A 22,406-nucleotide genomic window follows, 5' to 3' on the forward strand; every position below is an offset into this window, starting at 1 on the left:
AGAAATCAAGTTGTGAAGCATATGGCAATGTGGATGAACCTGGAGGACATTATGTTAAATGAAGCAAGTCAGGCACAAAAGGACAAATTTATTTATATGATTTTGCTGGTAATTCTATGTTAAACTTTTTAGGAACTATTTAGAGAAAGCTCTGTTTTCTGCGGAGACTGCAGCATTTGACATTACCACCAGCAACATATGAGGGCTCCAGTCCATCAATATCCTTGCAAACACTTATTTACCCACCCCGCCTTTTTAAAAACTATAGCCATCCCAGAGAGTGTGAAGTGGTATCTCTTGATTTTGATTTGTATTTCCCTAATGACTAACGGATTTAAACATCTTTTCATGTGCTTACTAGTCATTTATATATCTTCTTTGGTGAAACATCTACTCAAGTCCTTTGCTTATTTTTAAATTGCTATTAGTTGTTGAGTTGTAAGAGATCTTTATATATTCTGGATACTAGACCCTTACCAGATATATGATTTGCAAATATCTCCTCCTATTCTATGGATCGTCTCTTCACTCTCTTGATAGATGTCTTTTGATGCACAAAGATTTTAACTTTGATGAAATTTAGTTTAACTATTTCTTTTTGTTACTTGTGTTTTCGATGGCATATCTAATAATTCATTATCAAATCCAAGGTCGTGAAGATTTACCCCTATATTTACTTCTAAGGGTTTTATGATTTTAGCTTCTATATTTAGGCTTTGGTCAATTTTGGGTTTTTTAAATTTTATTTTATATAGTATGAGGCATCCAACTTCATTCTTCCGCATGTGGAAATCCTGTTGTCCTAGCACTGTTTAAGGAAGAGACTATTCTTTTCCCATTCAATGATCTTGGCAGCCTGGTTAATTGAACACAGATATAAAGATTTATTTTTGGACTCTCAGTTCTATTATATCAATCTCCAAGTTTACCCTTAGGACTGTACTACACTTTTGATTACTCTAGTTTTGTATCACATTTTAAAATTAAGAAATGTGAGTTCTCTGGCTTTGTCCTTCTTTTCAAGATTGTTTTGCTTATTCAGGGTCCTTGCAATTCCGTATCAATTTTAGGATTGACTTTTCCATTTTTGCAAAAAAAAAGTTTATTGGAATCTTGACAGGGATTGCTTTGATTCTGTAGATCACTTTGGAGAATGCTGTGTGTTGGACTGTGTCTCCCAAAAAGATGTTGAAATCCTAACCTCTGACATGTGAATGTGACTTTAGTTGGGTCTTTGCAGATATAATCAGGTTAAGTTGAGGTCATATTGAATCAGGGTGGGCCTTAATCCAATATGATTGGAATTTTTTTAATAAGAAGGAAATTTGGACGCAGAGACAAAGATGCGGAGGGAAGATGGTATATGAAGACAGAGGCAGAGACTGGAGTTATACTGATAGAGCCAAGGAAGCCCTGAGCTACCAGAGCTGGGAAGATGCAAGGGAGGATCCTTTCCTAGAGGCTTCAGAGGGAGCATAGCCCTGCCAACACCTTGGTTTCAGACTTCTAGCCTCCAATATGGTGAGAGAATAAATTTCTGTTGTTATAAACCACCCAAGTTTGTGGTAATTTGTTATGGTAGCCTAGGAAACTAATATAGGGAGTATTGTTATTTTAGCAATATCAAGTCTTCCAATCCATTAACCCAGGATGTCTTTTAATTTACATAGGTCTTCTTTAATTTCTTTCAGCATTATTTCATTGTTTGCAGTATACAAGTCTTGTACCTTAGGTAGTTAAATTTACTCCTAATTATTTTATTACTTTTTATGCTATTGTAATTGGGATTGATTTCTAAATAAAACAGATGTTTTTTTCGTTGATCTCATGTCTTCCAACTTTGCTGAGTTTATTAGTTCTAACAATTTTTTTTTTGGATTCTTTAAGATTTTCTTTATAGAGGGTCATGGCTTCTGCAAATCAAGCTACTTTACTTCTTCCTTTCTAGATTAATGTATTTTATTTCTTTTCCTTGCTTAATTGCTCTGGCTTGAACTTCTAGTACAATCTTGGATTTCAGTGGTGAAAAGGGCAAGCTTGTCTTCTATCTGATCTTAGAGGGAAAGCTTCAGATTTTTACCATCGAGTGGGATGTTAGCTGTGTTTTTTTTAATAAATGCCATTTATACTGTTGATGAGTTTTTTAAAAATCAGGAAATGATGTTGGATTTTGCCAAAGATTTTTTTTGCATCAATAGAGATTATATATTTACTTTTTCTTTCATTTTATTAAAGTATTATATTATATTGATTGATTTTTAAATATTGAATGATACTTTGATTCCTGGGATAAATCCTACTTGGTCATTTATCCCATGCTGCTACATTAGGTTTCCTAATATTTTGTTGATGACTTCCACATGTATATTCATAAGGGATATTAGTCTATAGTTTTCTTTTCTTGAGATATCTTTGTCTGGCTTTGGTATCAGGATGATTCTGGTCTTATGGAATGAGTTAAAAATTGTCCTCTTCATGGGGAGTGGGTGTAAGCTCAGTGTTGAGTATCTGCTTCCCATGTACAAGGTCCCAGGTTCAATCCCTGGTCCTTCTTAAAAAAAGCATCCCCTCCTATTTTTTGTTGATTTATTATTTTTCTATTCTCTATTTCATTTATCTCTGCTCTAATCTTACATTCTTCCTTCTGCTTCTTTTGGGTTTAGTTTGCTCTTATTTTCCTCATTCCTCAAGATATGAAGTAAGATTATTTTTTTGAGATCTCTCCTCATTTTTTATTATTTTTATTTTATTTATTTATTTTTTATTGATTTTGTAAAAATATTACATTAAAAAAATATGAGGTCCCATTCAACCCCACCACCCCCACCGCACCCCTCCCCCCTCTCCTCTTTTTTTATATATGCATTTACAGCTATAAATTTCCCACTAAGCACTAACTATGCTGCATCTTATGGTTTGTTGTGTTTTCATTCTCCTTCACTTCTAAGTGTTTACTAATTTCCCTTGTGATTTCTTCTTTGACCTAGTGGTTCTTTGGATGTGTGATTTAATATCCACAAAGCTATAAATTCTTTCATAGGGTTTTTTTTTCCATTAAAATTATTTATTTTTACAAATTACATTAAAAAAATACGAGGTCCCAATCAACCCCACCGCCCCCACCCCCCACTCCCCCCACAGCAACACTCTCTCCCATCATCGTGAGACATCCATTGCACCCAGTAAGTACATCTCTGAACATCACTGCACCCCGTAGTCAATGGTCCACATCATAGCCCACATTCTCCCACGTTCCATCCAGTGGGCCCTGGGGGGATCTACAATGTCCTGTAATTGTCCGTGAAGCACCACCCAGGACAACTCCACGTCCCGAAAACGCCTCCACATCTCATCTCTTCCTCCCATTCCCCAAACCCAGCAGCCACTATGGCTACCCTTCCCACACCCATTCCACATTTTCTCTGTGGACATTGGATTGGTTGTGGCCATTGCACATCTATGTCAAGTGGGGGCTTAGATTCCACATGGATACTGGATGCACTCCTCCTGCTTTCAGTTGTAGACACTCTAGGCTCCATGGTGTGGTGGTTGACCTTCTTCAACTCCATGTTAGCTGAGTGGGGTCAGTCCAATAAATCAAAGTGTAGGAGCTGAAGTCTGTTGAGGCTCTGGGCCTGGGTGTCTTATTATCAGTCCAGAGATTCAAATCCCCTAAATATATCTTAAACCCCAGCACCAACTACAATTCCAATAAAGTAGCATGCAAGTCTTATGGGAAGAGATCCCCTCCGAGTCCAATTCCATCATGTAGAAACACCAGCTCCAAAGAAGGGCCATCTGCCATGGCAGTGAACCCCATCTGCCATGACCATAGAACCCGTGGGTCTCTTTATCCCTCAAAAGAACCAATACCTGGGGTTGTATCTACTTTATCTGTTTCTTAGACTCTGCTCAGTTGTGCATAAGGGCATTCCTTCTGACAACCTCCAGACTCTTTTTTAGAGACTCATAGCCTTATATTCTCATTTCTCCTTTCCATTTCCCCCTTACATTAGGTCAAACAGCATTTTGAAGTCATGTTATTATATGTAGACAGGGATATTCTGCTGATCCGTATTGAACCTTTAATTCAAGGTCATTTTCTAGTTGCATCTTCAGCTGGTATGTAGTAGTGATCCCTCGGTGCCAGGGAGGCTCATCCCTGGGTGTCATGTCCCACGTTGGGTTTTTATTTTCTCCCTCCTCCCTGCTGTTTTTGCTGTCTATTTCCATTCACTGTGTGATCTTTTGTGTCTATTTCTCTTTTTTCTCCTTTTTCTCCTCTAGGATTCATCAGGATTCGATCCTGGGGACCTCCCATGTGGATAGAGGTTCCCTGTCACTTGCGCCACCTTAGTTCCTGGTTTCTTTTGCATCTCGTCTTGATTCTCCCATTTGTCTCTCTTTTTGTTGCATTGCCATCTTGCTGTGTGGCTTGCCGTGCACGCCCTGGCTTGCCCTGTGGGTCTGGCTCACTGTGCGGGCACACCTTTATCAGGAGGCCCTGGGGATGGAACCTGGGTCCTCCTATATGGTAGATGGATCACTTGAGCCACATCCACTTCCCATAGGGTTTTGCATAGTACCATAAGGAGTCAATCTCGGTTTCAACTTCCCTCCATCAGATACTCTTAGTGAGCTGACAAGTTGGCTGACAATTCTACATGTTCTACACTGTCACAGCAAGAAAAAAATAACAAACACCTACCAAGCTCCAGCCTTTTTTCCCCCTCCTGCCCCTAGGATTGTGCTGCAGGTGGTTCTGGTTCCTCCAAAACACCACCCCTATATTTCCTTGTCCCTCTGCCCCAGGTTTAAACCCATGTCCTGCCTTTCTTCTCATCTTCTAATTTTCCTCTCCTATTTCTTCCCTTTAACTCTTCCTTTTCCTTCTTACTTTCCATCCTATTGCAGTCCCTTCCTCTTTTCCTATGTTCCTCCTCGTTCTCATACTCTTCCCTTCTTTTCCATGTCTTGGCTGCTCCTCCTCTCATGTCTCCTCACTCCCATCACTTTTCTTCTTCCCTGGGATTCTGATAGTTTTGCCACCTTAATCCTTGCTTCAGTAGAGGTACAGACCCTTGAAGTTTCCTATTCTTCCATTTTTAGTTGAAATTTTATATATTGATTTATTGATTTTCATTCAGCAATCTTGCTAAGTTCTCTAAATAATTCTAATAATTTACCGGTGGGGGATTTTTAGATAAGTAATCATGCCATCTGCAAATAATTTCAAATATAGTTTTATCCTGAAAATTCAAGGATATTAAATAATACAAAAATACATGCCATGTAAAATGAATGTCCATGAACTACAACTCAACCAATAAATAAACATGATAATAACTTCCTTCTAATTATCTACTTGATTTTACCTCCACTTTATACTCTCTAGAGGTAATTATTTTAACTAATCTCTTAATTATTTTAATCACAGGCATGTCTGTCCATAAATAATATGTTGTTCATATAGTCTGATTTTGGGCTTATAAAAATAGTATGATGATATTTGTAGTCTTCAGGGTCATGTTTTCTTTTCATGCTTCATCATATTTCTAAGATTTATTCTTGACTACAGCTGAAGTTAAATTTTCATTCCTCTGTAATATCTCATTATGTGTATAAAAGAGCTTTATGTATGAATTGTTACTGATAGGTATTTGTTCTGTTTCCACGTTTTTTCATGTGTTGTTGAAAATATAAGCATTGCTGAATAAAAATTTATCAAAGACTTATGTCTTGGAGTAGAAATGCTTATATGTGTATGTTAAACTTCATTAATGTCGATCTATTTTCCTAAATATTGTTTTTTTTCCAAAATAGATTTTGTACATTATACCCACTACCAGTTCAGAAACAAGTAACATTGTTTCATATCCTCACTAATACTTGCTATCTTCAGATTTCTTGATTTTTGCATATTTAATGACATTATATTTTGGTCTATATTTGAAGTTTCCTGATTAATAATGAAGTTTAACAAATCTCCATTTAGGCTATTTTGAGGTCATTCGTACCTCCTTTTCCCCTGAAATACCTCTTAATGTCTTTCCACCTATTTTTCTTAGATTGTCTGATTTTTTATTTATTAATTTCTAATTCTTTGGATTCTAGATAGCAATGTTTTGTCCTTTATATGTGTGTTACAAATGTCTTTGGCCAGATTTTAGGCTTCTCTTATTTTTCTTTAGGGTGTCTTTATTGAAAGAGTATTATTAATTTTAATGTAAGTTTAATAATCTTTTCCTTATGATTTATTGCTTTTGTACCTGCTTAAGAAAGATTTTCATACTCGAAGGCCAGAAAACTCTTCTAATATGTTTTCTTCTAAAAGTTTTAAACTTTGTTTTTCCTATTTATCTACTTTATTCATCTGGATTCTTTTTGCATCTGGTGCAGAATATGGATCCAATTTCTCTTTTCCTTCTTATGGAAAATCCACTATTTTAGCATCACTTATTGAATAGTCTTTTCATTCCCAAAATGATATAAATGTCATTTATTTTATATGCCAAAGTTCTATACAGTCCCTGTCTTGTTTCTGGGCTTGCTAGTCTATTTCAATGTCTGCATATTTCTATTTCTACACCAGTATTATAATGACTTTACTGAAGCTTCATAAATCTTTACATTTTCAAATCTTAACAATTGGATCAATACTTGAGAAAGCACCTTCCTAGAAAACTGGAAGTCCAGTTTTACAAGTAAATTCTATTTGAACAAAGTGATATTGTACATAAATGTTTTCATTGAATAAAAAAGAGGGAAGTTGCCGCAATTCATTTCTCCACAATTCATTTTCAGTTATTAGTGTAAACTTCATATAGAAACCAACATGGATGTTACCACTATGCCAAAGGAAATAGCAGGCTTATCTTCCTCAGAAACATGGATGAAAAAAATCCCACAATGAAACTTTAACAAATGGAATAGATAAATAGACAACTGGATTTATACCAGGAGTGTGAGAATGGTTGAGTATTTTAAAAAATATTAAAGTGATTTTACCCCATTGATATATTAAAGGCAAAAACTACATGATCAGCTCAATTCATAAAAAGTATTTGATAAAAAACAAACACCTATACATAACAATCTTTAATTCCATAAAGGGAACCAACCAAAAACACTGTAAGCATCATAATTAATGGTGAAATACTAAATTGTGGAGCTAATAAGTTGTGGAGCTGGGATTTAAACTCACACCCATGCAACTTCAGGCCATTCTTTTACTGCCCTTGTATAAAAATATACTAAGAAATGATCATCTTTATAGTGACAAGGGAAACCTTAAAAAAACCCAAAGTATAGTTGTGACTGCCAAATACTGGGACCATTAGGAAAAGCAAAAACATTAAGAAAAGCAAAAGTAGCAGTGAAATATAAAAAGAAAATATGAAATAGAAATTGTAAAACTTAATTTTAAGCTAAAATTAAATTACATATAAACTAATTTAAAGCCTAAGCTAGAATACAGCTAAAACTGTATTGGAGGAAAATGTGTGCCTTCATAAGAGTTTATTATAGAAAGAAAAAGATGAATAAAGTATTAGCTTAAAAACTAGAAATGAAGAATTTTAAAAAGTTAAAATTAACAAAATTAAAATTTAAAAAGAGTTTAAAAAGAATAAAACGAAAGGCTGATATTTCAAAATGATGTATATTTAGACAAGTCCCTGGCAAGCTGAAGTAAGAAAAAGGAAAGGGGAAAATTCTACTAAATATATTGTATTAGTAATGAGAAGTGAAATACAATTACAGTTATAGAATAGAATAAAGTAATTATGTTAATGTTATAAAAATATAAATTGCCAAACTTATTCTGTGAATTTAGCCAAGGAAAGAACAGATCAAAAAAATGAAGAGGTTGTTAAAGCTCTACCAGGAAAAATATGATAAACATAAATGGTTTTACAAGATCTCTGTCAAGGATTGAAAAATTGCTAGGCTATTTAAACTATTTAAAGGACTCCCAGTTTCAAACTTTTAGTTGACTATGCACATTAACTTCTTTTCTTTCCTAAAATCTCTTTGAGTATATATATACAGAAGGGAATAAATTCATAAAAACATGGGGAATGAAGGTGGTGGTAGGAATGGGAGTTGGAACCAGCTTACTTGAAATTTTGTGACTTTCTGGAAGAGGGAAAGATGACTGGGTGGTGATAATAACTGGCTTGGGAAATAACCTAACAGGTAAAGTGCCAGAGATGCTCCAAATATAAAACTGGCAGTTATAGTTGTAAGGAAAAATATTTAGATTCATAAAGTTTTGTGTAGTTGAGAGATTAAGACCCACCAACTGCCCTCCACTCCAACCTATATTAATCAAGTGATTTCTTCATTCATAAGTATTAAATTTGAAGGAGGATCATTCTACCAGCCAGACAAGCCTCATTTATGTTCTTTAAACAAAAAAGTTCCTTCATTAACTAGGGCCTTTGCTCCTGTTCTTCAATCAGTCTGAAATATTTTTCCTCTGGCTCTTCACTGACTAGTTCAATCTCATTCTTTTAGTTACCAGATTTAATATCATTCTGTAGAGATATACTCTTTAAGTTTCCATTTGAAGTAGCCTTTCTAAGTTGCTCTCTCATTACCCTGTTTATTTCCTTTATTGTCTATTTCTACCTATAATTATTAGTTTTATTAATTTACCTTTACAATTTTTTCATCTACTACCATACTTAGAATATAAGCTCTGTGAAAGTAGGGATCAATACTGTAACTTCAGTGTCTAAGATGGTGCCTGGCATATATTAAGTATTAAAAAATATTTATTGAATTAATGAATGAAAAGATAAGCAGAGAGTTGGAAAATAATTCAAGTGCAGAAAGATGAGCAAAGAGAGCATCTGACCATGGGAGAAACAATTAATCCAGAGAATAAATAGAAAAAAATGTGTGTGTGAATTTTTTTTATCTCTCAAAAATACTAAATGTGTGTACGTATATATATATATGTATGTATGTATATACATATATATTTATATCGATAAGATACTATATATTATATATATACACATAATACTATATATTTGTGCATGTGTGTATAAAGACATTGCGTCCACAAAAAGTTGTTTTTGAAAATAATCAGAACATGAATGAGTTTTCAGAAATGGAATATGTACTTGTAAAAGAATAAATGTAAGGACTGAAGATAATGCTAAGAAAAAAGTTCAAGAAACATAAAAAAGGAGAGGAAAATTAAGAAACATGGAGGATCAGTATTAGAAGTACATCAGTCAAACAATGAGTTCAAGAGAAAACAGAGTAGACTGAAGAGAAGTGCTAATCAATGAAATTATAGATCTTTTCTTAGCACTAATAAAGGACAGGAAACTTCACCTTGAGATTACTATCAAATGTGAAGCAGAATTAAGGAAAAAAATCCATGCCTGGATAGCTGATGGTAAAATTTCATAACACCAAAGATAAAGGTTTTCTGAAGATAGGAGTTTTCAAATGAATGAATATATTATCTGCAAAGAAATCAAAATCATATTAACATCAGAATCCTCTGAAGCAGTATGGTTTAATATCTGAAAACTGATGAATATACCATATTAATATAGCTGAGAGAAATTAAATAAAATCCAAGTAAGTGGAGAGACATTCCATGTTCATGAATTGAACAATATTTTTCAGACAGCACATTTTCCCCAGATTGATCAGTAGTGTGTATGTGTTTGTGTGTGTATCCCCTATCAAATCCCAGCAGGCTTTTTTTGTTGTTGTTGCAGGTGCAGTAATGGACAAGCTGATCCCTCAATTTATAGGGAAATTCAAAGGGTCCAGAAGAGACAAAACAATTTTGAAAGAGAAGAACAAAGGTGGAGATCTTACACTTCTCAATTTCAAAACTTACAAAACTAAAATAATCAAAATAGTGTCATATTAGGTATGGAATAAAAATATTAATAAAAAAGGAACAGAGTATATACTCCAGAAATAAACCCTTAAACTTACAGTCAACTCATTTTTTACAAAGACAACAAGGCAATTTGATGGGGAATTCATATTCCTTTCAAGAAATGATGCTGGGACAATTGGATATCCATGGGCAAAAAAACAAAAACAAAAACAAAAAACTTACCTCACACTATAGACAAAATTAACTTAAAATTGGATCACAGATCTAAATGTAGAGTAAAACTATAGAACATCTAGAAGAAAACATTGGAGAAAATCTTTGCGAGCTTGGGTAAGGCAGAGTCTTTACTTATGATACAAATAGCACTACTCATACAAGAAAAGACTTATTGATAAACTGGAGCTCTTCAAACCTTCTGTGCTTCAAAAGCAACCAGTAAGAAAATGTAAAGACAAGTCACAGCCTGGGAGAAAATATTTACAAACCACTTATATGATAAATAACTTGTACTTAGAAAATATATAAAGAATTCCTACAACAACATAATAATACGATAAGTGGCCCAATTTAAAAAATGGGCAGATTTGAATAGACTTTTCAGCAAATAAGTTATATGATTCCCCCCAGCGTGGGACATGACTCCCGGGGATGAGGCTTCCTGGTGCCAAGGGATTACTACCAAGTTCCAGCTGATGATGTAACTAGAAAATGACCTTGAATAAAAAGGTCAACTCGGACCAGCAGAATATCTCAATCTCCATATAATACCAGGAGTTAAAAATGCTTTTTGACCTGAATCAAAGGGGGAAATGGAAAGGACAAATGAGTTTATATGGCTATGAGTCTCCAAAAAGAGCTGGGAGGTTATCAGAGGGGTAGCCCTTATGCACACCTCAGCAGAGTCCCAGAGACAGATAAAGTAGATACAACTGGGTATTGGTTCTTCTGAGGGCTACAGAGACCCACAGGTTCTATGGTCATGGCAGATGGAGCTCAGTGCCATGTCAGTTGGCCCTACTTTGGAGTTTGTGCTTCTCTGTGATGGAGCTGGACTCAGATGTGATCTTTGTTCACAAGCCTCTCCTGTTACTTTTACCGGAACTGTAGTTGGTGCTGGGGTTTAATATATACCCAGGGGACCTGAATCTCTGGACTGACCATGTGATAGCTAGGCCCTGAGCCTCAACAGACTTCAGCTCCTACCCTCTGGTTTATTGGACTTCCCCCACTCGGCTAATATGGAGTTGAAGAAGGTCAACCACCACACCAGGGAGCCAAGAGTGCCTACAATTGAAAGCAGGAGGATTATATCCAGCATCCATGTGGAATCTAAGACCCCTCTTGATATAGATGTGGAGTGGACACAACCATTCCAAGGTCCACAGTATGGAGGAATAGAGTATGGATTAGAGTGGACTTACTGATATTCTATTCATGAACTCTTGTGATTAGTAATTGAAGAAAATATGGCATTGGCGTGGAGAAAGTGGCCATGGTGGCTGCTGGGGGTAGGGAATGGGAGGAAGAGATGAGATGTGGAGGCGTTTTCGGGACTTGGAGTTGTCCTGGGTGGTGCTGCAGGGACAGTTACTGGACATTGTATGTCCTCCCATGGCCCACTGGGTGGACTGTGGGAGAGTGTGGGCTATGATGTGGACCATTGACCATGAGGTGCAGCGGTGCTCAGAGATGTATTCACCAAATGAAATGAATGTCTCATGATGATGGAGGAGATTGTTGTTATGGGGGGAGGAGTGGGGTGAGGGGTTTGGGAGGTATATGGGGACCTCATATTTTTTTAATGTAATATTAAAAAAATAAATAAAGAAAAAAAGATATATGAATGGCTAATTAGCACATGAAAAGATGATCAATTTCATTGATTATTAGAGAAATGTAAATTAAACCACAAATAAGATCCCATTTCACACCTATGATAATGGTTGTAACTGAAAAGATAGCAAATAACAAGTATAGAGAAGGATGTAGAGAAACTTGAGCCCACATAACATTACTGGTGGGTATGTCAAATGCTGCGGCTGCTGTTGAAAACAGTTTGGTGGTTCCTTAAAAATTTAAACAAAATTACCATAGCAATTCCAGGCTTAGGCATATACTTGAGTAAAGTGAACATATATCCATACAAAAACTTGTACATGAATGTTCAAAGCATCATTACTCATAATAGCCCCAAAGTGGAAACTATTTAAGTATCCATTAACTGGTGAATAGATAAACAAAATGTGGTATTAGTCATATAATGGAATGCTATTTAGCAGCAAAAAGGAGCTAAATACTGAGATATGCTACAATGTGTATGAATTTCAAAAACATTATTATAAATGAAAGAAGCCAGTTACAAAATATCACATATTACATGATTCCATTTATATGGAACATCCAGAAATATCAAATCTATATAGGCAGAAGGTATATTATTGGTTGCTTGAGGCTGGGCATGTTGATGGGATTAACTATAAACAGACATGAGAGATCTTTTTTAGATGACAGAACATTATAACAATGGCTTGTGGTAATGATTGCACAACTTTACAAATTTGCTAAAATATTAAATTTAAGAAATTAGTTATTCAGAACTGATGATTTTCAAGGTATGTAAAATAACTTAATTAGAGGTATTTTTGTTTTAATGCAGAGAAAGAAATTTATGGTCCAAATGATGCAAGCTGAAATGTGACAATTTTTGTCACTCATGGATTGGAAGGAAATATAATCCATTTGACTCAAAATATCAAATTTCAACTTGCACTGCTCTAGTGAAATACAATTACACTACTCTCTCTGAGGGTTCATGTAAACTATTTCATTCTTGAAAGTATTACACACATACACATATATATACATACATTAAATAGATTAGTTATTTCTCTCTCTTAGAATCAACTTAAATTGATTCTACAACTAATAGAATGTAAATCTTTAAAATCTTGAGTGTGATCTGGTTGTGATTTCATCTTCAGCAGGGCTTTATCTGTGGAACACTTGTAAGCTCAGTGCTCCAGGGAATAAACTTCATCTTCAGTTTAAGGAGCTCAGTTTCCTCATTTATAAAATCAGGATAATAATAGCTGAGTTGAAGAGGTGTTGTTAATATTCAAAATAATGTATGTTAAGCTACTTATACATAGTAGGTGACCGATTAGTAGTAACTCTTATTCTAAATCTGGCAGTGACTTTATGAAATTTATCTTGGATTTTATTTTGAGGCTTCATTCCCCCCCACCCCCCATCTGTGAAAATAACTTTGGTAGAGGAAAACACTCAAAACAGGAAGTCTTACTGTCTCCATGAGAGGAGGGACAGGTTGCCCTTCTACCGTCTGAGCTTAAATGTGGAAGGTTGGGAAGGAGATCATTTCTATAGGTTTGGGGAGCTTTAGATACTCACATGCTTTACTGCAGTCCACATAGATCTTTCGTAATTTCTTGGTACACAGTCTTTTCATCTCATAGTAATCAAAGAATCTGCTGATACTCATTGCAAAGTTGTAACTAGGAAGCAGCATTAATGAATTATATAGGATGGCTTTGGTGGGGTTAGACAGCTCCATCTCTGTGATTAAAAAGATGGTAGATTAGCGTAAATGATAAATACTGAACTCCACAGAACAGCAAACCTTCCTGAAATGACCAAATCATTCTCAGTGAATTACCAATCCAGTAGATGAGCCTTGAAAACATACTAGGTATTTGTCATTAGTTATTGACAGTTTGTAGCATGGATTTATCAATTACAGAGTTCAAGAGAAGACTTTTGGTAACAGTGTTTCTCTAGGATCTGTGTTCTTGTCATTTGGTGCAAACAGAAAACCAAGAGTAAGTAGTTTTCACATTTCTAATCCTACTTGTACAAGTAAGAGGGTAAAATTATGATGGGATATGTGGCTTAGCATTCAATAGTGAGAAAGAATATGGAAAATTCGACCTGCTTTTAGAGGAAATTCACCTTCAGAGAAGTGAGCTTATATATAACTGAAGTTTCGCCGAAGAATAAATTGAATATTCACAATTGTTCATGACTCTATACCAAGATTGGGAGTATGATAAAGGCTAAGTCTAAGCAAAAAAGTTTTTATAAGAAACTTTGAGATAAGAGAGGTGGCCTCGCAAGCATGATACTGGATAAAAGATGTTTTCAAGAGATGAAGCAACTAAGGACTTCAGCCATAGCCATACTACCTCTGAATAGTTCATAGTTTAGTGTAAATGAATAAAAGCTGTTAAAGAAGGACTCTTGAATTGTCTTGGTTGGACATTTAAATAGATACAAAACATATGGCACAAGGACTTGGTGGGGTGAAAAGCTAAGGTCTTTTGACCTCTCTCTGAAGTGTATGTAATCTCTGAAGAGTAGTATTTCCAGGGTAAGAAAGATTAAGATGATGGCTGCGATGACAAGAGACTAACTAGCTCTTTATGGAAGGGAAAGGATAAAAACTGAAAAAGCTTTGTCCTACACAGGTAAGGGTAATACTAAACATACTTAACTCACATGGCAAGAATACCAAGCAACCAGAATAAAAACTGGCTAAAATAACTTCAAAACAATTTTATTCCACTATGTTCTGGCTTTCATTGATGCTGTTGAGAATTCAGTTCTCAAGTTCAGTAGTCATTCCTTTGTAGGTAACCCATCTTATCTCCCTTGTTGATTTTTAAGCTTTCTATTTATCTTTGGTGGTCTTCATTTTCACTAAAATATCCAGGTATGGGTTCTTTTAGTTTGTCTTTATTAAGATTCATTAAGTGTCCTGAATTTGCAGATCTGTAACTTTCAATAAATTATGGAAAAAATTAGCAATTATCTCTTTCTTTCTCTTTATTACCTCCTTCTGGAACTTGAATTGTATATATGATAGACTTTCTTACTCTACCCTCTTTATCTTTTGACTTCTCTTTCATATTTTTTATATCTTTATTTCCTAGGCTATATTATGCAATTCGTATTATCTTCTGGATTACTAATTACTAATTCTCTCTGGAGTTAAATTTATCCATTTAAGTCTTAATTTCAAATAAATGTTCAATTTCTGAAAGTTCCATTTGCTTATTTTTAAAATATGCTTTTAAAAGTGTTTTGTTCTTTACTCATATTTTCAAGCCTTGCTGGTGTTTTGAAAACATGTTTTATAGTCTGTTTTATACACCCTGTATCTGACGTATTTGTTGGTATTATTTTGCAGTTTTTTTGGCCAGGCTTTACTTTTATAATCCCTTGCCTTATGTGTTTTATAGTTGACTTGAGTTTACATTCCTAGAAAAGTTTTAAAGTCAGGATTCACATTGTCTTCCTCTGGAGGTATTTGTACTACCAACTGGGGACTACTTTAAAATGAGTTCCCATCTTAGTGTTTTTGCCTTTAATAGGTCTCTCTGTATGCCTATAGATACATATTTTCTATATACATATACCACCCAAAGGATGTTAACCCAAATGTAGGGTTTAATACTCTCTTCTGTGCCCCATGTGACCTACACAATGGAAGATCATGGCCATGAGGATTCCTGATTTCACTTTGTTGTTAGATTCTGCATTTTGAAACTTCTTGCCATCTTAATAAGACATTTTAAATTAAAAAAATATTTATCTAACATATGTTGTTGTTTTAAGTAGGAGGGAAATTCATCTTAGTCAATCTACCATAGAAGTCTAGACATGGAAGACCCCACTGAATTTCTAAGTACTGAATCCAATTGCCAAATACCACATTTTTTCTCTTTTCCCCTTCATGTCCACTCTCCAACCCCTCCATTATACTTTCTGCCCCCAGGAGGCTTATGTTTATGGACTAAATCAAGGGATATCTTTATCCTTTGGCTTCTGATTGGGTGGAAATACTGGGGAGCCCAGGCTGGAGAAAGGGAGGCTATGCTAGTATATTCAGTATGTGAAAATTTATTGAACTGTACATTTATGGTCTCTGTAATTTTCCTTATGTCAGTTATACCTCAATAAAAAATGAAAACAAAGGATAAAATTGTTTTGGAGCTCTGCACTGACTGTCTTCTGAAAGAGGAAGATGGTGGTAGGGGATGTTGCAATGAAATTTGGTTCCTTGACATAGATGGGAATACTGTAGTCCAGAAGTAGAAGCTGAGAGGTAGACCTTAAGTACTAGAGAGAGGCAAGGTAGAAATTATTACCACAATAAGCAACAAAGACATACAGTAATCATATTGTTATCAACCACAGGGATGGAATTAATTTTCTAAATTCAGTATCTCTTATAGACAAATTATATTATAATCCAAGAGGGAAATTAACAGGTTTAGAGATCCACACTCCAGGAGAAGAGAATTCATTATTGGCAGTTGGCATTCAGAAAACCTGCAGTATCTGGGTTTAAAATAGAGTGAACTCAAGGTTGCTACTCTAGTATAACTCTGGCAGTACGGAGAGCTCATTACTCTGGATTAAGATAAATATACCACGGCCAGACAAGAAATTGTTTCAAAAGGAATTCAATAACCAAGATTAACCAAGATTAATATTACTAGTCCATTCATACATCTGGTAGGAGAATCTGAAGACCTTCAGCCTGCTGGAAGGAGGGCTCCCTGAGGGAGAGAAATGACCTTCATTTCTACCTGGGGTCAGGGAAAATAAGTGGATGTTGATGACATCCACTAAGTTCTAAGTCAGGAGCAGAGGGGATATTTAGAAAGGAAATACTCATAAGACAGAATGGCTAACATGATCAATTAGTGAGGCAGACCACTAGTAAGTAGAATTGTTGTCAATTTCTAGTAACAGTATGATTAATTGAGGGATTGAGCACCAATGAATAATTCTGATTTATCTTTTAGCCTAAATATGCAGGGGCTCAATTCTTTTTCTCATGGCACGTTATTACTCTTTGAACTATGTCTAGTCCATGTACTATGTCTAGTTTTATGGGAGACCAGGGCCTAAAATCAGAAATGAGGTTGGAAGCCTGTTTTTGTGGAGTTCTTCCAATTTTGGCAGAGCTGAGTTGCTTAACACAGTTCCAAATTCATGTTTATGAAGAAATTTGACTAAGGAATGTTCTTAAAACAAAGCAAGCAAGTAAGCAAGCAAGCAAACAAACCAGTCCTATTTGTGATAATCACCAATTGAGGTAGTTAGCCTCTCTTTAAACTTCATAATCAAAGAAGAAAAATAGTGAGAACCTATCCTAGGGAGACTTCTGAAACCAGGTCTGAAAGGAAGGGAAACTGGTTTGATGATAATTGTATTATTGCAAATTTTGTTGTTACCTTGTGAGACTATCTTGTTAGGAAGTTCAGTATTATGTACTTCATTAAATTAGGAAGCAGTCATATCATAGTACGTTACACTCCCCAGTCTCCCCATCTCTCTTAAAAATTCTGCTAAGATGTTAAAATTGGAAGACCTCTTACTAGGTCAAGTCTGGGGTTGGGGGTGAGGGGCTTTTCAAAGAAAAAGGAAAAAAAGTCTTGGATACTTCTGTTGTAATCTCTTATTCTTCTACCTTTTTCTTTCATGAGGCTGGAGTGAGTTCTGGTCCTTTGGTGGATTTAGCCTCTTACTAGCTTTCTTTCTCTTTCCCTCTTCCTCAGTATCCTCTTTCCTTTCCTTTCTTCCTCAACCTCATTCTCTAATATACCCACTCAATAAATATTTGAAAACCGAGCCCAGGTTTTCAAAGATTCTTGGATAATTAACTGCTTAGTAAATAATACTCTCATTCTCTAGCCCTTGCATTCTCATTTATTTACTGTATATCCCTAGGTAAGGCAAAATTATGTGAAGCCCTTACCATAATGTCGTACTATAGCGTGAATGACGATACTGCTAACAGTTGAATAGTAGTTAAATAGGGTGAGCTTGATGTAGGCAACAGTACTACTAGAAAACAGGAAGCTGCCAAGATACACGAGAGGAATAACGCACCAGCCGTACAGCATAAAGATCATCATTGTGTCCAGAAAGTGGTAATCCATGACAAATGCATCCACTCTGCGGTATCTGAACACCCCCTGAGACATAGAGTATATTGGAAAATCAAAGTGAAAGACACTGTACAACTGGAAGTTAAATCAAAACAATTAGAAGATAGCAAGTACTGCTTTTATTAGATCATAGAAATGCCCAATAAATAATTTTACCCATTTTAAAAAGGTCGTAGTTTTGAAGCCTGAAGTGAACTACTTCTTCAGCAGAGTACATTACAGTGAGCAGAATGCCTTTCTTTCCCTTTTCTGTTTTTGCTATTTGGAACAGTTTTTATTTTAATTTTTTCCCATGACCAAAGTCAAAGTAATTTTGTCTGCATTAAGCTTAACTCTGAGTTTTCCCAGAAATAAAATTACCGAGGAAGGCAGATTATTTCTCTAAATAATTTCCCTCTAGCTGCATCACTCTCCACCTTTAGACTGCCTCTTGACTCTACTCTGCACCTCATCTTCTAACCCACCCCCTACATCTATCTCAGTAACTGAGGAACCCTCTTCTTCATTAAAAAAAACTTCCATTTGGGAATCAGACAGAGAAGCACTTATTTAGCATGAGTTAGATTAAGAAGGGAACTTCTATTAATAAAACTATTAAAGTAGAGAATTTTGCAAAAGTCTTTACGATAGTATTTGGTAATTTCTCCAAAGATGGCAAGATTATCCCTTTAAGCAACTGAATAATTGTTCAGCAGGACTACTAATAAATGGAAAGCAGTGTTAAAGTAAAAATAGCTCCTATTAAAACATTATGGGTTTCTTGGAAATAGCTTATATTCAAGCAATAGTGTCTTAAGAAAGTGTATGCAAAGAATCAGCCATCTTAGGTGAAAGAACCTAAGGACTATCACTACAGTTAGTTCCAACCTCCCCACCCTCTAAGGGGACTGAAATTTTTAAAAGAATAAATACAGTCAGAAAGAAATTGTGGGTAACCTAGGAACAGCTTTGTACCAAGGTTTACAATACTTAGGGATGTCCCATATTTAATCGATATTAAATATCTAACAGTACAAAGTGTAAACCATAAACTATAGACCTTGCTTCAATTTGGTTCATCAATTGTAATAAATGTATCTCACTAATGTAAGATGTGAATAATAAGGGAAAAGGTGTATGTGGGTGGGTGGGGATAATATGGAAATCCCCTATACTTTTTTTTAAAGGAGGTACTGGGAATTGAACCCAGGGCCTAGTACAAGGTAAGCGGTGCTCAACCACTAAGCTATACAGCTATACATGCTCCCCTCCCCTATGCTTTTTAAAATTTTAGGTATTGGGGCTGGGGATTGAACTCTGGACCTGGACCTTGTAGGGGAAGCTGGCTCTCAACCACTGAGCCACATAGGCTCTATTGTGTTGGTTCCTTTACTTGTTTACTTCATAATGATTTAAAAAATCTCTACTTAGATAAATGAAGAGATATAACTCTTTTAGATATGGTATGACTCAACATAGTAAAAAATGTAAATTCCCCCCAAGTCAATCTAAATAAAAAATAACAAGATTTTTTTTTTAGAATTAGATAAACATATTCTAGTTTACATGTAAATAAACAAACAAAACATGTCAAGACAGCCATGACATTCTGCAGAAAAAGATGAACAGAGAGATGAAGAAAGTCACCCACAAAATATTTAAATGTACTATAAACTACTATAATTAAAGCTTCTATGGAACAGAATAAAGAATACAAAAATATACTTAAATGCTTATCACTGATTAATATACGACAAAGCAGTATTTCAAATCAGAGGGGAAAATTGGCTATTAAAAAAGGCATGAGAAATATGGGTTAGATAGAAAAAAACTCAACCATTTATTTATTTATTTGTTTGTTTGTTTGTTTGTTTGTTTATTTATTTATTAAAACTTAACCTTTATTTGACTCTTCACCTAAAAATAAGTTCATAAATAAGGGAGAAATAGCAATGTAAGATGTGCCTGATGATTCATGGATAAAAAATGGGAAGATCCATGAAGAACTTATAGAACTGAGCTCCATAATGCAGAGCTAGGAGGCATATCTCCAAAGTGATATGGACCCCTTGGTGAAGTCAGTAATTTTAATGTTCCCTGAAATTAAGTTCATAAAGAGCAGAATGATTGCCTATCCTGTTCAAGTTGTATCCATAGTGCCTAAAACAGAGACTAGCTCATAGCAGGCACTCTATAAGGTTTGTTGAATAAATAAATTGATTTGACATATTCTGGAAGGTGTGATTTTCAAATATGTCCAGTAGCATGATAAATCCTTTAGGACTCATGAAGACTGGCACACAGTTTGCATAAGGAGGAAGCCTCACCATTCAGCATCCTTAGTAGCAAGGCTTCTGAGAATAGTTACTTGTTCAACTTTCCCAAGTCTTCATGCATGAGCTCATTTATAGGAGAAGGCAGAGGACTTGACTAAATCACACTAAGACTCTCTTGGGGGTAGCAGATACAACAGTGGTAGGGAAGGTAGTTTATCCTTTAAAATAGCAATTAGCAGTGTATTTGATAATGATCTGTTTTCATGCCTGTGTCTAAGACTAAACTGAACTATTTGAGGGCTGAGACATTATCTTGGTTATATTTATGATCCCAAAACCTACCATAGGTCAAGGAACTTCACTTCCTCTCCCCATATTTTTACCCCATTAACTACATAAATTTCAAACCCTCCCTCAACCCCAACATAAATACAAGATAAAAGAAGTTATCACAGTTCACTAATGAACAAAATCATCACGAAAGTTCTCACATACTCACTATACTGCTTCCTCAATGTTCAAAACTGGATGGCTGGGAAGCAGATATTAATGGATAGAGCTTCTGCCTACCATATAGGAGGTCCAGTGTTCGATACCCAGGGTCTCCTGACCCATGTGGTGAGCTGGCCCATGTGGAGTGCTGTCCCGTGCAAGGAGTGTTGCCCTGCACAGGGGTGCCCCTGCACAAGGAGTGGCCCCTGAGCATGGAGAGCAGCCTGGTGTAGGAGCCCAGGAGTGGTACAGCCCACATGGAGAAGCTGGTGCAGCAAGATGGTACAATGAAAGAGAGACACAGAGAACAGACAATATGAGACACAGTGAGCTGAGGTGGAGCAAGAGAATGGTCACCTCTCTCCTACTCTGGAAGGTCTCAGGATGGGTTCCCGGAGCCACCTAATGAGAATACAACAGACACAGAAGAACACACAGTGAATGGACACAGAGAGCAGACAATGGGGTGGGGAGAGAGGGAGGAGGAGAAATTTTTTAAAAAGTTGGATGGCTGAGTCAAAACTAGTTCTGCTTTGCAGTTCTAGCCATCTTGGATTTGGGGTGTAAAAGGGTGGAGTGAATAGTAGCAGGAAGACTTACTTAGGACTTGCATCTAAGTTGTACACTTTAGTTCAAACCAGAGAGCTCAGCATTGTGTTTTGGTAGGCAGTGGCTCAGTTACTATGAGTTGTAAGGGACAGATGACAGGTAATAGCTCTTCCACCTTTACAGCAGTTTTGGGGCTAGAGCATATTGATGAACCAATACATGGTAAACCGAGAGAGCCTTTTCAAAGAAAAATATTTTCTACAATTAACAGAATATGAGGGAGAACATTTCCATAATAAGATTTCTACAGTATATTTTCTGACATGATAATCCAAAGTAGTTTCAAATTTCTTGACAAATTTTATTTTATGGTAAAATTAGCTGAACAGGAAATTCCTGTGAGGGACATAAGGAAAATGAGCAATGAGCCTTCATTCAACTGCAGGTAATACTCACCAGTAGTAAGCAGCAGGGAATGGAGAAGCAGGTGAGATCCCACAACAAAGCAGAGAGCCAGTAAGTAAAAACATGGATCCCACTCACAAACTGGATGTGCTTTGCCTTACTCACTGTCTCAATCACTGTCTCGACACAAAAGCTTCCAACCACAACAGACATGCCAAAAGCCAAACATAATGCTATTTGTAATCCATTTGCAGGCCTACAGAAGATGAAATAAAAGATGAAATAGAAGATTAAATAAGAGCAGAAAATGCTGATTTCAGTGGCTATTTTCAAAAGTATATGATCAGATAGCAAAGGGATATATTAAAGTTCAAATCCAGTAAAAGGAAAATCATACATACACCATGTGAGAACCAGTAAGAGGCAAAGCTTGAGGCTTGTTGGAGACGCTAATGGAAGCACTGGGGCCAGAAAGTAACATAAAAAGAACATTGTCTAACACAGCCAGGGACGTTGCTGGTGAATGATATGCCTCATTATTGAACAAAATATTAAGTACGGTTTTGTTTTCCTCAACTTTAATGGAAAGAGCAATAATGCAGAAGTTACGACACTCTATACTTTCCAATGTGTGAGTCATTACATTACCTAGAATAAAGAAAGAAATTGGTCAGTGAGTCAACATGTAATCACATACTATGTATGTTGGAGTGGAAGGAACGATTTTTTATTTACCTATCTCTTCACTTTCCAACTTCCCACAGTGGCTATTTCCAATCTTTACCTTTCTCCTTAAGAACATTAACCCAGTATTAGTCTCTAAAATATGTACACTATATAGTCTACAACTTGAAA

The 22,406-nt window shown here is 35.7% G+C and overlaps 1 protein-coding gene across 1 annotated transcript in view; it reads right to left on the bottom strand.

The window, feature by feature from the left end:
* LOC101441443 (phospholipid-transporting ATPase ABCA3-like) overlaps window positions 1–22,406 on the bottom strand; it is a 207,241-nt gene that overhangs the window by 36,655 nt on the left and 148,180 nt on the right. Inside the window, exons 13-16 of the mRNA XM_058286294.2 lie at window positions 21,953–22,199; window positions 21,603–21,807; window positions 17,658–17,877; window positions 13,283–13,447 (exon numbers count right to left, since the gene is read on the bottom strand). Coding sequence (XP_058142277.2) covers window positions 13,283–13,447; window positions 17,658–17,877; window positions 21,603–21,807; window positions 21,953–22,199 — 837 coding nt within the window. The remainder of the gene's footprint in view (window positions 1–13,282; window positions 13,448–17,657; window positions 17,878–21,602; window positions 21,808–21,952; window positions 22,200–22,406) is intronic.

Source organism: Dasypus novemcinctus, chromosome 23 (genome assembly GCF_030445035.2).
Source record: "Dasypus novemcinctus isolate mDasNov1 chromosome 23, mDasNov1.1.hap2, whole genome shotgun sequence".
NCBI classification, from domain to species: Eukaryota; Metazoa; Chordata; class Mammalia; order Cingulata; family Dasypodidae; genus Dasypus; species Dasypus novemcinctus.